We start from the raw sequence: 17,716 nt of genomic DNA, 5'->3' as shown, positions 1-17,716 counted from the left end.
ATCGAAGGGCAACGCAACAGCATCTACCCCAACCGAACGTGAGCAGCGTTATACATCCTGCAAGAAAGAATTCAACCACGCCCGCGGCCAGAAATAAAAGACAGGTATTGCTTTTACAACGTCACGCGAGACCAGGTAGTGAGCCATCATTTAAAACAAGTCAACAGACCTCTAAGCTAGCAGTTGTTGGATTGCTTTTGGCAGGCAAGCATCATGTGCTACCAGCTCTTAAAACAACGACATGCGACAGGCAGAAGAGGCAGCTAGCAAGCAGCAAAAATAAAGCAAATGATCCAATGGCATATCCTTAGCGTACGTTCAGCCGCAACACCCTTCACAATATGAGCAGTATTATACGTCTGGGAAGAAAGAGATGTAACCATGCGCGAGGCAGGAAATAAAGAAACAAGTACTGTTTTTACAAAAGTTTTTAAAGTAAAAGTGAAAATAATGCATATGTAACAATTCACAAGAAAATAACAATCTCTTTAAATTGTAGATTGCCTGCCTAAGGGGAATGAGGGGTCCTTTCATCAGATTAGCGCTATTTCAAATGTGGAATGGCAAAATGGGGGAGGCAGCTTGATGAATGAGGTCTCCAGGACTTAAAACAAATTCAAATCATATTATGTGATATCATCTAATGTGAAATTCTACTCTGTACTTCTAGAATTTTTATTTTTATACTGTATTAAGGATTTATTCTGTTCTATGTATTGTACTGTATTGTATTGACCCCCTTCTTCTGGACACCCACTGCACGCCCAACCTACCTGGAAAGGGGTCTCTCTTTGAACTGCCTTTCCCAAGGTTTCTTCCATTTTTTCCCTACAAGGGTTTTTTTTGGGAGTTTTTTTCTGGTCTTCTTAGAAGGTCAAGGCTGGGGGGCTGTCCAGAGGCAGGGCCTGTTAAAGCCCATTGCGGCACTTCTTGTGTGATTTTGGGCTATACAAAAAATAAATTGTACTGTATATCCGGTACTAGTATTATATATAGATATATATATAGATATATATAGATATAGATATATATGGTTGAAATAGTTTACTGTCAAATAATGCAAAGAGTACGCGACACGTGTTTCGCCCTAATTCTGGGCTCATCAGGCGTACACACTCTACTGCACTCCCTCTCGGGAATCGAACCTCGAACGTCAGCGCCAGAGGCAAAGCCCCTAACGTTGCGCCACGGCGTGTGGTTCGTTTATGTGACAGCATGTAGATTGGGGTAATTACATTCACGGCATTCGTAGTCTGAATCACAATCTGATTGTACCATTCTATGATCTGCTTCTCACAACTGAGGGCATCGTGGCGGATGTTAGCCGACTTGCTGACCAACCACAAGCGTTACCTGGTAGGTAACCACCCATACAATCAGATTGTGATTCAGACTACGAATGCCGTGAATATATATATACTAGGGGGCTCCGCCCCCTGCTCGCTTCGCTCGCCAACCCCTGGTGTTGGGAATGACAAAGAGCGTGATGTATGAATGAGATAATAGAATAGTGTGAAGGTGTAGATGATGCAAATAGAAAGCAAACAATAAAGTGTGTGGCACAGTGTAAAGGTTTATTTGAAAATTTCTTTGTACACGCCGTTTAAGTGTAAAAGGTAATTCCAGGTCAGAACTTGTAATGTCAATGAAGATGGTTATTGTTGTGATCAGTGTCAAGTTTGTCAGAGCTTAGAAAGAGTTGTGTCTCTCCAGGAAGTAATGTTTTCCACATTAATATTTTTTGGACATAATATAGTGCGTTGTGTTAAAAGGGGCATTTGGTCTAATGAGATTGCTGTTCCAAATCTGTCTGTAACTAAGTCGTCGCAGATAAAGGCTTGAGGAATTGTAATAATCTGTGGGTGAAGTCCATCTGTATTGGTGAGTGTACCATCTCCCAGTTGTAATAAGCAATTGTTATGATCTGGTTCTGGACATCGTATCTTTTTTACTAACTGTATCTTTTGAAAAAATTGCCAATTGTCTGCGTATTTTAAAGTGCACTGAACAATAGCTGAGCGCATGGCATGTGGAAGAATAGCTAAGCACTGTCTAAAATCTCCTCCTAATAAAAGTACCTTTCCTCCAAAGCGAATATTATTATTCATAAACGTTTGTAGAAGTTTATGAATGGTGTTGAGTAAGTGACTGGATGCCATTGTACATTCATCAATAACTACCGTCTTTTTCCGAAAATAAGACACTGTCTTACTTTCTTTTTTGGTCCAAAATACGCACTAGGGCTTATTTTCGGGGGAGGACAAAAATAAAAGTATATTTATATATTTTTATTTAATATTTATTTATTTTACACAGAATACAGAAATTAAAATTGATTCAATTACAGTCATGTCATCTTCTTCTGGAACATCATCATAAATCAAGATTTACACCCCTGGAGTCTTCCACAATTCCCTTTTTGTACTCAACGGAATAGCTCTTTCGTTTTGTACTCATTTTAACTGCGGTTAAAAATTATTCACTTTATAAAAAATAAAATTACGTATGAGGAAATAATCAGACTTACAAGACTGAAATGAACACTGTATCTGCACTGTCGCTCAATGTAGACTGCTGCCTTAACGAACAATTATTTATAGTGTGCGCCAACGACGCGTTCCGTCGCATTCCGCATATGCATGCCCCCCTCCACCCCCTCCCCACCTCATTCGACCATACTCTGCGATACACGCGACGCAGTACAACACAGCAGAGCAGAGCGGACACAATATTTATGTATTCATGCTGCCTTATGTTGTATTTTTAAGATAAATTCCAAGAATTAATTTGAAACGAACTGTAGAGGTAAACAATGAATTTCTCGGAATATTTTATTTCAAACATTTCTCTGAAATACGAGTATTAGGGAAGCTAAACATACTTAATAAATCAACAGCATTTTTTAATGAATTCTTTTTTTCACATTATTTTAACTAGGGCTTATTTTCGGGGGAGGGCTTATATTACAAAAAGTTCCGAAAATCTCGATAGGGCTTATTTTCGGGGGATGTCTTAATTTCGGAAAAAGACGGTAACATTTTCGCAAGACAGATGTCACGTGCAGTGCTACTGTTTATGTTCATAGTGGATAGCGATTTGTAGGATCTTATGCAGTTGATAAAGATTTCACTTTCAGGTACATCGTTAGTTAGAAGCTTCTGTAGATATTCAGTATATGAATGTAAAGGAGGCAGTCTAATTTGACCCTTTTGACAACAACGTGTAAATGTATTACTTGTATTGCCAGTTGTTTCTTCAGGGAAGTGAACTGAATGACAATGATTGCAAATGACATTCATTAATCCGAATGAATTTTCCTGGTGTATGTTTTGCTTGTGCCGTTTGAGAGGCGCGTTGTTGCATGTGTAGTATTTGGGACGTGTTGTTTTGGAGCTGTAATCGATTTGCCTGTGCTGTGTGAGAAGCCCGTTGTAGCCTTCCTTGCCGTTAACGTACGTCTGAGACGGGAGGTTGTTTCGTTTTGAATCCGTGCCTGTTGCGATGCAGCACTTTGATTGATAGATTGCGTCATGTGGATCTAGGATGTAGATTTGTGCATATTTGCGTTGTTGATTTGTTTCAGGGTGCACTGTTCCAATGCGATGCAGTATTTGTGCACATATGCGAAAGCAGTATGGGCCATTGCCTTTTGGTGGCCTGATATTTACTCCGGTAGATGCAAAAGCAAATGAACTATTGTAGGATCTAATGCAGTTCATAAAGTTTTTACTTTTAGGTACATCGTTAGTTAGAAGCTTCAGTTGAGCTTTGCGTTTTTGGAGCCGAGACATTTTTTCTTCTAAAAATATGGATAAGTAATAAGGAGTATTGCACTCACTGTTAATATGGAGCCTTTTCTGCGGTTGAACGGTTAATAGTGCCTTATTGTAATGAGATCCACCTATGCTGCATAGTGTGAATTGTGTTTGGTCCCGTTATCCGAGCGGTATCGTTTTGTACTTGTGATCGTGAATTCATGACTTGTTTGTTCTTGAGCGTGAGAAATATGGATAAGTACTAAGGAGGATCGCACTCACTGTTAATATGGAGCCTTTTCTGCGGTTGAACGGTTAATAGTGCCTCATTGTAATGAGATCTACCTATGCTGCATATTGTGAACGTGTTGAGATGACGTATGTTTAATACGGACATTTCATTTAGAAATGGGGCTTTGGGTGTCATTTGTTATTTATGTTACTGTGGTCGTGGGTCTGAATCGTCGTTTTTGTGTACGTTTCGTGTGCTATGTCCGTAGTCTGTCCCGTTTCTTGTCCAATGGGCTTTGTGTGGTGCTCGCGGCTTGTTTTTTTTTGTGTGCTTGTGGCTTGTTGAATCCTCCTCTTTGTGTGCGTCCCGTTTCGTGTGCAATGGGATTAAATCCTCCTCTTTGTGTGTGTCCCGTCCGTTGCTTGTTTGTGTGTGGGGGGGGGGGGGGGGGGGTTTGCGGGCTCTTTTTTTTTTTGTGTGCTTGTTGAATCGTCCTCTTTGTGTGTGTCCCGTCCGTTGCTTTTGTGTGTGTGTGTGTGTTGGGGGTGGGGGGGGGGGTTATTGGGTGTTTTGCTCGTGCGGCGCGCTGTGTGCGTCGCCTGCGTTTGACTCCTTTTTTCTGTGCTCTTGTCCGCCTCTCGCGGCGGCTCATTTCTTGGGGCGCCTGCGCAGTACGTCTTTTTGCGGCTACGGCCCATGGCCGGATGTCCCTGCATCCATCCGGTTTAGCATTCTCGGTTAGTAATATGGATATATATATATAAATCCTAAGCCTAAAAGTGCAACAATTTTGTGCAATGATTTTATGTGACAGCTTTATGTCACATTTTTTGTCACGCTTTAAATCAGGCTTATTTTAAAACCTACATATATATGTTTGGTATCACTCTTTTCAGAATTTTTTGAACTTTAATGTGATGTTGTTAGATTTTCAGATTCTTATTCCATTTTTAAATTAAAAACTAAGATGTCAAGAACTCGCATCCCGCGAGATGAGATTTTGTGCCAACAGATTTAACCACACCCGGGGCCAGAAATAAAAGACAAAGAGTAAATGACAAAGACAGCTGCTGTACAGGCTTTTAAATGTTCGAAGCGCCGTGCGAGATGCAGATCACATGGCACAGCAGCAATTCAGCAGTTGATCGAGCAAAAAAGAGGAAAAAAAACTGTATTTGTTTCTCATTGTATGACCATTTAAGAGGGGGTTTTCGGAGGAGCGACCGCGTCCCCTTGGGGTGGGGTGCGTTCAGCCCCCCTCTTCACAACACAAGCAGCAGAGATGTGAAGTGGCAGGCACGTAGCGCAGGCCATGGGGGTTGGCAAGCAAAGCGAGCAGGGGTTAGCTCCCTAGTGTGTGTGTGTGTGTGTGTGTATATATATATATATATATATATATATATATATATATATATATATATATATAATATATATATATATATATATATATATATATATATATAGATAGATAGATAGATAGATAGATAGATAGATAGATAGATAGATAGATAGATAGATAGATAGATAGATAGATAGACAGACATGAAAGGCACTATATGATAGATAGATAGATAGATAGATAGATAGATAGATAGATAGATAGATAGATAGATAGATAGACATGAAAGGCACTATATGATAGATAGATAGATAGATAGATAGATAGATAGATAGATAGATAGATAGATAGATAGATAGATAGATAGATAGTAGACCCCCGCAAAGTCGCGGTTCAGAGTTCGCAGCCTCAGTCATTCGTGGATTTTTCCTTAGAACCTATCTAATAATTCTTAGCGGAAACAGCAAATATCTTCCGCAATTACTATGGCTTTTTTCGTGGCAAAAAAGAGAGAACAGGAAGCAACTGTAGAGGAAAACACAGCTTGGGATGGTGAAAGTAGCCAATACAATTTGAAACTGCAACTCCCAGCAGTCCCTGCAGTGACTCTGATTGGTCTTCTGCTGAGGGTGCTGGGGCTGTTGGGGTCAAAGGATGTCAGCGTGGTTTTTAAAAAGGGGGCCAGTGAGCAAAAACATAAAAAAAGTTTTTGTAATTTGTATTTCAAGTTCCTGTCTCTCTGTCTGCCTTCTGTTGGGTTACCTGTACTTATTCGTTTTGTTCTGGATCGTTTCGTGGTTGGCGTCTGGATTTTCTGCCATCTGCCTGTGTACATGAGGACTGTAAGTGGATTCATAGCCATCCTACAAAGAAAGGAGCACTCCTGAAACCGTCTTCACCATTTCAGGAACTAGCGGTAGGACTATCTTTACATTCCCATTTAACGTGCGGGTCTCTGAACTATCCATTTTCATCATTACATTTCATCCGTTGCCGTTTCATGAACGTTTTTCATGATTTATTGTGTTTTGTTTGTGCTTTGTTGTATTTAATGTGTAACCGCTGTAAGGGGAACAAGGGTGGTATCGTTCTTTTCATTTATTTCATTTGTTTTCATTACATTCTTTATTTGCTGTTTGATTACCAGTTTGCTTTGTTTTTGTCTCTGTTTGCGAGTGCGTGCGGGTCGCACCAAGACTGGGTGATCAGCCAGTGCCGTACATTAGTTGAGTAGCCAGCTCATGACCACTGCCAGCCCCTTGTGAGCAAGGGGGCTGAACTCATCCCTAGAAGGCATGGACGCTCCTCAAAAAACCCCTCTTAAAAAATGCTGATAGACTACCTTCACATTGCTCCCTTACTTGCGGCTGCTCTGTTGCGTGATATGCTTCTCACGAGACGCTACGCATACTTAAAAGCCTGAACAGCACCTGTCCTTTTTGGCTGATTGCTTTGTTTCTCTCTCCTCCCCCACACATCCTCTGCTCCAGTTAGGGGTCCCACTCCTGTTGTGCTCCCCTATGATGTTTGTCTATTCTTTAATCGAGAACTAACTGCATACTGAGCTCATTTTACTTCTGAAGGAGACATTTTTGTTTGAAGTATTTGAATAAAGTTCCTGTCTCTACAATCTCCTGTGTTTCTGTGCAATTCTGTGACTCAAGCGTGACACCCTGCAGCCTCACTGTCTCCGGGATTGAGCCGCTGCACTAGACTAGCCTGCAAGCATCAGCGCTTACCTCTGTGTGTTTGCGTGCAGCCATTTCAAGCGCAGCTGGCTCAGTGATTTACTGAATTTCATTGATGGCATCAGTTGCACCTTGTACATATTGTTCCACTAGTTTTTTTAAATAGTTTTTACAGTTCATTGGCAGTGTGTAAAATTATCAATGTTGCAGTAATTGTGATGCTCTTTGCATGAAAACAAAATGTGTTCCATTAAAATTTCACTTTTTCTTTGTGAATTCTGACGTTTACTTAAAAAGTGCAGCAAAAAAGTATTTGGCATCCAGGGATGCATTAACCCCCAAGTATGTGGCTGTTTAAGTGTTAAAGCCCCAAGATGACGTCGAAACGCCTTGCACCTTCTAAGGCTTCTGGCAATGAAAACGCACTTGCATGAATTATAGTACATATAGCAGTAACATCGATATTTTACATTCTAGCACTCCGGATGACATATCAGTACAGTACTGTACAGTATATGGGTTTACCTTTACATTCTTTATTTTAGGGTAATGTATTAAGCTGAGTTTGAAATTAAATTAAAGTGTTTTGGGGGCATATTTAGGGTTTAAACTATAACAATAGGCATTTTTCTTAACCACATCCAAAATTTGCAGTTGCTCTAGGAACGTAACTGTTGTGATGTGAGATTTTACATATAACTTGATGAATATTTTGTACTGTATATCTTTATTTGTAATTTAGACAAAGCAATGTAATTTAGTGTGTACCCCCCCCCCCCCCCCCACAGGAATGGGTCTGTTTGAATTTTACGACAGGATTTGGGGGATATGTGTTTTAAACCAGTTTGGCAAGTGTTTCCTTGCCAAAGTCATTTCTACCCCCGCAAATGGGCTAAGGTGTACTTTAACATATGGTTTGGGGGCAGGGGTCAAGTTGTTCTATTTCCCCATTGGTCTGAGGTATGGCTGTTTGGAATTAGCTTGTCTCAGAGGCCTTTAAGTACCATGATGTCCTATTGGCTCTAGGGGTTGGACAGAACATCTATAAATGTATGTGTTTAACCTCACACTCTCTCTCTTATCAACCAACATATGATGAAGAAGCATCTCTCTTGCTAACCTGTGATGATGAAGAGAACACAATGAACAGCACACCTCAGCAGCCATTTTGAACAGACATGTGGCTGAAAGCTGAGCATCAATGATGCCTTAACTAGAGACATTTAAGTAACCAGAAGACTGTGTGCGACCTAAACTACATATCATCATTTAATCAGGTTGTATGGTTGCCAATATTCAAATGTACTTTTCATTTTGTTATTATTTCTGAATATTATCAATAATACATTGTTTAAACTGTAACTTAACTTCTGCTTGTCTTTTTACTACATCTAATTGCCTGAGGTTATAGATATAGAAGGGAAGGTGGGGATAATTCATATACAATAATACCTTATAAACAGTGGTAAGTCTGTGAGATTAGGCATTCTAAGGCTACATATTAATAATACAATAGGGAAAAGTAGAGCAATATATATTACTCTACCAAGACAAAACAGTAACCCCGCGAATTTTGATGGTGTATTGTATGTATGTATGTATGTATGTATGTATGTATGTATGTATGTATGTATGTGTGTATATATTATATTATATTATATATATGTATAATTTTTTTTTTTTTTTAAATGGACAGCCCGGGCCACCTTCGTAAGGGATGGACCGAGGGGAAGAGCTTGCACGGGAGATTACTTCCCCTGGTATGGCACAGGGCAGTCCCCCTGGCTTAAAACTGTGCCACAGGAATATAAGCCTTCTGTTGTGCTGGACGTGTGCCTGATGTCTGCTTTTTCAGGGAGCTGGTGCACCCCCTGGTGGTTACTATATATATATATATATATGCACACACACATAGTTTATATTATATATATTCAATGGGAAGTTTCCCACCAAAACAAAGCACACTATACACATATACACACACACACACACACACACTAGCTGTGTGTAGTGTTCGGGACAAAAAACAATTTACTATATTCATGAACTTGGAGAGGCATCAGTTAACTCTTAACAATTACCCAGTGCAGAGGATGTTGAGCCACCTGTGCTTGCTACCCCACTGGCTTTTGTAAGAAGACTCTGACGATACCATATTTTAGCCATATCACTGACATGTGAGTCCTTTGTCTCGAGAAAATATCTTCAGACAGACAATGTTTTTAGTGAAACTTTCAAGCCTTGCCCTGCATTGCTGAGGTGTTTCACTTGCATGTTGCTGAGCCACGGCGTTTGCTTCATTTCAATATTGTGTGTCTTCATCTGTGTCATTAGCACAACTGTCATTACGCGGCGGTGTTTGCTGCACACAGGTCTTTCATAGTGAGACCCGAGGTGCATGCAAGCGCAAACAAATTTTAAAGTACACGCATGCAGCATCTAGTGGCTAAGGTTGAGAATGAGCAGAGCTGACTACACCATACATACATTATATATATATATATATATATATATATATATATATATATATATATATATATATATATATACACACACACACACAGTATAGAAACACATACACACAGAATGAATGGTATTTTACTGTTTATTGTAAGGTGTTTTGTGTTTTTATTGCATGTTATTCATAGTTTTACAGTAATCCCTCCTCAATCGCGGGGGTTGCGTTCCAGAACCCCCCGTGAAAGGTGAAAATCTGCGAAGTAGAAACCATATGTTTATATGGTTATTTTTATATTGTCATGCTTGGGTCACAGATTTGCACAGAAACACAGGAGGTTGTAGAGAGACAGGAACATTATTCAAACACTGCAAACAAACATTTGTCTCTTTTTCAAAAGTTTAAACTGTGCTCCATGACAAGTCAGAGATGACAGTTCCATCTCACAATTAAAAGAATGCAAACATATCTTCCTCTTCAAAGGATTGCGCGTCAGGAGCAGAGAATGTCAGAGAGAGAGAGAAATAAAAGCAAACAATCAGAAATCAATAGGGCTGTTTGGGCTTTTAAGTATGCGAAGCACCGCCGGACAACGCAGCTGCTAGGAAGGGAGCAATGTAAAGGTAGCCTTTCAGCATTTTTTAGAGGAGCGTCCGTATCGTCTAGTGGTGCAAACAGCCCCCCTTGCTCACACCCCCTCCGTCAGGAGCAGAGAATGTCAGAGAGAGTGAGAGAGACAGAGAAAAGCAAACAATTAAAAATCAATACATGCCGTTCGAGCTTTTAAGTATGCGAAGCACCATGCAGGAAGCATATCGCTTGACAAACCAGCTGCAAGAAAGGGAGCAACGTGAAGATAATCTTTCAGCATTTTTAGATGAGCGTCCGTATCGTCTAGGGGTGCGAACAGCCCCCCTGCTCACACCCCCTCCGTCAGGGGCAGAGAATGTCAGAGCAAGAGAGAGAGAGAGAAAGGCAAACAATCAAAAATCAATACGTGCTGCTTGATCTTTTAAGTATGCGAAGCACCGTGCAGGAAGCATATCGCTTGACAAAGCAGCCACATTTAAGCCCAGCAAGGAAGAGAGCAATGTGAAGGTAATCTTTCAGTGTTTTTTGAGGAGCGGCCGTATCTTCTAGGGATGCGAACAGCCCCCGTGCTCACAATATATTTGAGGAGTTTTATTTAATACGTAATACGCGCTCTGGTTGGGTAGCTTCTCAGCCATCTGCCCAATAGCGTCCCTTGTATGAAATCAACTGGGCAAACCAACTGAGGAAGCATGTACCAGAAATTAAAAGACCCATTGTCCGCAGAAATCCGCGAACCAGCAAAAAATCCGCGATATATATTTAAATATGCTTACATATAAAATCCGCGATAGAGTGAAGCCGCGAAAGTCGAAGCGCGATATAGCGAGGGATTACTGTGCAAAAATAAGTGAAATTAATAATACTAAATATTATAAGATTCAGAAAACCTGCATTTGAAGGGAAAAAAATGTGAGTATTCCTGAGTAAGACTACTCCATCCATCCATCCATCCATTGTCTCCCGCTTATCCGAGGTCGGGTCGCGGGGGCAGCAGCTTGAGCAGAGATGCCCAGACTTCCCTCTCCCCGGCCACTTCTTCCAGCTCTTCCGGGAGAATCCCAAGGCGTTCCCAGGCCAGTCGAGAGACATAGTCCCTCCAGCGTGTCCTGGGTCTTCCCCGGGGCCTCCTCCCGGTTGGACGTGCCCGGAACACCTCACCAGGGAGGCGTCCAGGAGGCATCCTGATCAGATGCCCAAGCCACCTCATCTGACTCCTCTCGATGCGGAGGAGCAGCGGCTCTACTCTGAGCCCCTCCCGGATGACTGAGCTTCTCACCCTATCTTTAAGGGAAAGTCCAGACACCCTGCGGAGGAAACTCATTTCAGCCGCTTGTATTCGCGATCTCGTTCTTTCGGTCACTACCCATAGCTCATGACCATAGGTGAGGGTAGGAACATAGATCGACTGGTAAATTGAGAGCTTCGCCTTGCGGCTCAGCTCCTTTTTCACCACGACAGACCAATGCAATGCCCGCATTACTGCGGATGCCGCACCGATCCGCCTGTTGATCTCATGCTCCATTCTTCCCTCACTCGTGAACAAGACCCCGAGATACTTGAACTCCTCCACTTGGGGCAGGATCTCGCTACCAACCCTGAGAGGGCACTCCACCCTTTTCCGGCTGAGGACCATGGTCTCGGATTTGGAGGTGCTGATTCTCATCCCAGCCGCTTCACACTCGGCTGCGAACCGATCCAGAGAGAGCTGAAGATCACGGCCTGATGAAGCAAACAGGACAACATCATCTGCAAAAAGCAGTGACCCAATCCTGAGCCCACCAAACTGGACCCTCTCAACACCCTGGCTGCGCCTAGAAATTCTGTCCATAAAAGATATGAACAGAATCGGTGACAAAGGGCAGCCCTGGCGGAGTCCAACTCTCACTGGAAACGGGTTCGACTTACTGCCGGCAATGCGGACCAAGCTCTGGCACCGATCGTACAGGGACTGAACAGCCCTTATCAGGGGGGCCGGTACCCCATACTCTCGGAGTACCCCCCACAGGATTCCCCGAGGGACACGGTCGAATGCCTTTTCTAAGTCCACAAAACACATGTAAGACTACTCATCAACTGATTTTCAAGAAACAATCTGGAAAGGATCAGTGACAGGGGGGGATTACTATATATTTTTCACAGTATTCTTTACAACAATTCAAAAATAGAGGGAATCAGTCAAAACATTCCATATAAAATACACCACTACCATACCTGGAAGAAGTTTAGCTCAGAATCATTGAGAATCCCATCATTGTCCTGATCCGAGATTTTAAAAATGCGAGTCAAGGCTTTAATACAGGCAGGCTTCATCTGTAATTAGACAGAAGCAGATTATTAAATGCTGGCAAGTAACCCTGAACACGTGTAGCATTCTCTCCAAGTGTGAACTTGGCTGGGTGAAATCCTTAGATTCAGTGACTAGACGATGAAAATGATAATCTTGTGTACTGAGTACAAATATCAGTACTTAGCAAGTACTAAGGCAATGATTCCTTCTTCAAAAAATTGCAGTGAACATTATCACAGCAAGCTATAAATAACACTTAACATCACAGTACAAGATGAAAAAATGTAAGGCATCTAAATAATACCATAAATACTTCTGAGTCACAAAGGATAAAATGATTCATGGATGTCACTAGTGTTTGAATGTTTTCAATACTGCTGAACTTATAATTAAACAAGGGATAGGTGGCACTGGGCTTGAAGGGCCACAGTGCCTACAGCCTTTTGTTAGAAGCAATTTCCTAATTAGATGAAAGTACTTTTGATTTAAGTAATATCATAACTTTGTTATAGAATTTTCCACAATGAGCTAAGGTTAGGACAGGGTCACAGTCTCATCGTGTTTTGAATAACTGACCAAAAACATCTGACAGCAGAAAAGGTCTCTTAGTATAAAAATTCAAATTCAACATATTGAGTGGTACACCAAGTAGAAAAAGAAAATTTGGTTGGTGACAATGCAATACATTATAAATGTATACAACTGTCTACATTTAAAATACAGAGTTGTAATATAAAAATGTAAATTTATGTAGCTTTGTTCACACATGCACATGTACACACACAAACAAAACAAAACCTCCATTCACTATTAGGAATGCAACATGGTAAAGAAAATAATAAATAAAGAATGACTGAACTAAAAAAAAGTTTACTGTAAGGCGCACCTCTTTTTCTTCAGGGCAGTATAAGGGTCCTGTTGGGTGCAAGACAGCTTTCTGTGCATAATAAAACAGCTCCGAGATGTTCTTCAGGTTTTTGGCCGAGCACTTTAAGAACAACAAATTTTATCATTTAAAATAAAAAAAGTAGTATTCCAAAGAAAAATTACTTTGAGATCAAACATTAAACAGAACTGGCAAACTGACACGAGTTTCATGAATTTTATTTCCTTAAACACTAACTTTAACAACCACACCTTAGGCAGCCTATCCTTCAGCACTCTAGCTACCTACATGCTTTAATAGCTTTCACATTTACATCAAATTTCTCAATTATTCCAATCTGAATAAACACACATCCTAGCACAAGCCATTCCCCTTTTGAACCTTAAGACACTGTTTCATAAGAGCCCAGTTATGTACCAATAGGTCAGTTAATGAGATTACAATAACAAAGATTCCAATGTTTACATAAAGCACAGTACATTAAAGCAGACTGGCACGGACATTTGCTATGTTTATTTAATGACTAATTTAAATTAATGTGAAGTAAAACACAAACATTTTAAAAACAGAAACAATTAAATTTTCTACTAATAAAAACCTTTCTAATTCATTTTTGTACATGTACAGAAATACAACACTTATAAACAAAGCATGGGTGATAAATTCCCCAAACATATTTAATATTACTGCTTAAATACATAAAGAAAAAGAAAATTGTCTCCTTCAATACTTTAGTACTTAAAAGAGCATGAGCTGATATTTCACATCCCTTTCCTCATCCTACACATTTTATGTCCTTCCCTGTCACCTGCTGGTGGTAGTGGTGACCTTGCTTCTGTATGTACAATGTATTTAATGAACAATTTGCCTAAACTAAACTAAAAATCACATAAATACTACAGAAAGAAGTATATAATCCATTTTCAAAGCAACCACTGAAAAGTTATTTGAGAGATCATTTATGAAAGCTGAATCCTGAGAAGTTAAGAGTTAGACACCAATTCACTATTGGTATAGAGCTATGTTTGTGATGACTTTCCTCCTATTTGTTACAGTACAGTAGACAGGATTTAAAATTGTATGGCATAACAGTTAAAGAATTGGACTACAAATATCAGAATTTCACATTCAATCCTCACACCTGATTCATAGTGTGAACCCTTATAAGTTGCTTGTGTTCTAAATATATATATCTATTATATATGTAATGAATTATCATCTGCTAAACCCAGGTAACTCAAAAGAATGCCTCCTAAGTACTTCCAGTAAAACCTGTGAGGCTATTGCTGTATTTTTCAATCAAAAAATTAATGAAATTAGAAATAACATAGTATATCTCCCCAACACTAAGGATCCTCCTAAACCCCAGTATTCCGTTACAAACAAATTAAACTCTTTCACTAGGATAGATTTACCTGATTTACATAAAATAATTTCTCAACTGAAACCCTCCACCTGCGTCCTTGACCCAATACCAACAAAATTTTTCAAAGAAGTATCAGACGTGCTAATTGATAATATTCTTGACATAGTAAATTCATCATTAGATACGGGGGTCTTCCCAGACTGTCTTAAGACTGCTGTAGTTAAACCCCTACTTAAGAAAAATAATCTTGATCCCTCTGCTCTTGAAAATTTTAGACCCATTTCTAACCTGCCTTTCTTAATTAAAATTCTAGAGAAGGCAGTCATTATGAAGTTAATGGACCACCTCAATAAACATACTATTCTTGATAAATTTCAGTCAGGTTTTAGAACAAATCACAACACAGAAACTGCACTCGTTTAAGTAGTAAATGACTTGCGGGTAAATGCAGACAGAGGCCATTTATCTGTTCTCATCCTTTTAGATCTGAGTGCCGAATTTGACACCATTGATCATAATATTCTTAGAAATCGCCTTAGTCAATGGGTGGGCCTCTCTGGCAGTGTCTTAAATTGGTTTGAATCCTACCTGGCAGGGAGAAAATTCTTTGTTAGTTGTGGTAATTACAACTCAAAGACAAATTATATCCTATATGGTGTTCCACAAGGCTCTATCCTGGGTCCACTGCTCTTCTCAATCTACATGCTTCCGTTAGGTCAGATTATCTCAGGGCACAACGTGAGCTACCACAGCTATGCTGATGACACACAGCTGTATTTATCAATAGCACCTGATGACCCCGATTCTCTTGATTCACTAACACAATGTCTGATCTGTATTTCAGAATGGATGAATAGTAACTTTCTCATGCTAAATAAAGAGAAAACTGAAATCTTAGTGCTTGGCAATAATGGATACAATGAGGCTATTAGAAATAAACTGGATACTTTAGGATTAAAAGTCAAGACGGAGGTAAAAAGCTTAGGGGTAACTGTTGACTGTAATCTGAATTTTAAATCGCATATTAATCATATCACTAGGACAACATTTTTTCACATAAGAAACATAGCAAAAGTTAGACCTCTTATATCAGGGGTAGGCAACGTCGGTCCTGGAGTGCCACAGTATGTGCAGGTTTTTGTTCCAACCCAGTTCCTTAACGAGAACTCAATTATTGCTGATGAAGCACATATTGCTTAAGTGACATTTTAATGCTTCATTTTAGTGGTCTTGCTTGTTAAGGTTCTCCAACCTTAATTGCTTATTTCAATCTTAAACTGCTACATTCAGTGTTTTAATTGCTCCTTATTAGCAATAAGATGTAAAAGACAAAGCAGCCAGCAGTTCTCCAGCTAGCTTTTTTCCAATTACATCTGTGTGTGTTCATCATGCACGGTTTGATTTAATAAAACATTTAATAGAAAAATGTGACAGACTGAAAATGATCTGTTTTAGGCTTCAAATCATTTGGATGATATCCTTGGAAAGGAAAAAAATCTACGATATAAAAGCCTTACATTGCACAGACTAACAAGCCATAAAATTAAATAAGGTCTGAGATTGGCAATGATTGGTTTCTAATTAAGCAATTGGGTTGGAATGAAAACCTGTAGCCACTGTGGCTCACCAGGATCGACATTGCCTACCCCTGTTTTACATCTTATTGCTAATAAGGAGCAATTAAAACACTGAATGCAGAAGTTTAAGATTGAAATAAGCAATTAAGGTTGGAGAACCTTAACAAGCGAGACCACTAAAATGAAGCATTAAAATGTCACTTAAGCAATATGTGCTTCATCAGCAATAATTGAGTTCTCGTTAAGGAACTGGGTTGGAACAAAAACCTGCACATACTGTGGCACTCCAGGACCGACGTTGCCTACCCCTGTCTTATATCATTGAAAGATGCTGAGAAATTAGTTCACGCGTTGGTCGACTAGATTACTGTAACGCAATCCTCTCAGGAATACCCAAAAAAGACATAAATCGTTTGCAACTAGTGCAGAATGCAGCTGCTAGAATCCTAACCAGGAAAAGAAAATCTGAGCACATTTCTCCAGTTTTGATGTCACTACACTGGTTACCTGTGTCATTTAGGATTGACTTTAAAATTCTGCTTATGGTTTATAAAGCCTTAAATAATCTCGCCCCATCTTATATATCGGAATGTCTGACATCTTGTATTCCAAATCGTAACCTCAGATTCTCAAATGAGTGTCTTCTTAGAATTCCAAGAGCAAAACTTAAAAGAAGTGGTGAGGCGGCTTTCGGCTGTTATGCACCTAAAATCTGGAATAGCCTGCCAATAGGAATTCGCCAGGCTAATACAGTGGAGCACATTAAAAAACTGCTGAAAACACATTACTTTAACATGGCCTTCTCATAACTTCACTGTAATTTTAATCCTGATACTCTGTATATCCAATTCATTATAATAACTATTCATGGTGGCTCTAAATTCTGTACTAACCCCTACTCTCTCTTCCGTTTCCTTTTCCAGTGTCCTTGTGGTGGTGGCTTGCACCACCACCATCTACTCAAAGCACCATGATGTTCCAACAGTGATGGATTAAAAGTCAGAAGTCTGCATGACCATCATCATCAAGTCCTTCCGTGAGAGCCCTAAATACAAAGAGGACTGATCATTTATGTTAAGTAGAATACCCAGAGGGGACTGGGCGGTCTCGTGGCCTGGAACCCCTGCAGATTTTATTTTTTTCTCCAGCCATCTGGAGTTTTTTTTTTTGTTTTTTCTGTCCACCCTGGCCATCGGACCTTACTCTTTTTCTATGTTAACTAATGTTGTCTTATTTTAATTTCTTATTTTGTCTTTTATTTTTATTTTATTTTCTTCATTATGTAAAGCACTTTGAGCTACTTTTTTGTATGAAAATGTGCTATATAAATAAATGTTGTTGTTGTACAGAGGGCTGAATTCTAAGACACCCTGAAAATCAAAGTAACAAAATGATGCAGCAGGCTCGTCCATTTGTTATAATTATTATTATATAAAAAAATCCTTCGACGAGACAAGACTTTTTAGAAGAGATTTTTTTCAAGTCCCGCAAGACTAGACTTTTGCATCCAAAAATGTAGATCAGTTACACTGCA

The 17,716-nt window shown here is 39.8% G+C and overlaps 1 protein-coding gene across 2 annotated transcripts in view; it reads right to left on the bottom strand.

The window, feature by feature from the left end:
* Nucleotides 1-17,716, bottom strand: part of LOC114664662 (mitochondrial Rho GTPase 1-A) — a 53,468-nt gene that overhangs the window by 23,030 nt on the left and 12,722 nt on the right. For both annotated transcript variants that reach the window (XM_028818855.2, XM_028818856.2), the window contains exons 8-9: nucleotides 13,240-13,341; nucleotides 12,278-12,376 (exon numbers count right to left, since the gene is read on the bottom strand). In XM_028818855.2, the coding sequence (XP_028674688.2) occupies nucleotides 12,278-12,376; nucleotides 13,240-13,341 (201 nt within the window). The remainder of the gene's footprint in view (nucleotides 1-12,277; nucleotides 12,377-13,239; nucleotides 13,342-17,716) is intronic.

Source organism: Erpetoichthys calabaricus, chromosome 14, assembly GCF_900747795.2.
Source record: "Erpetoichthys calabaricus chromosome 14, fErpCal1.3, whole genome shotgun sequence".
In the NCBI taxonomy this organism is placed as follows: domain Eukaryota; kingdom Metazoa; phylum Chordata; class Cladistia; order Polypteriformes; family Polypteridae; genus Erpetoichthys; species Erpetoichthys calabaricus.
This window is presented reverse-complemented; position numbering and strand designations above follow the sequence as displayed.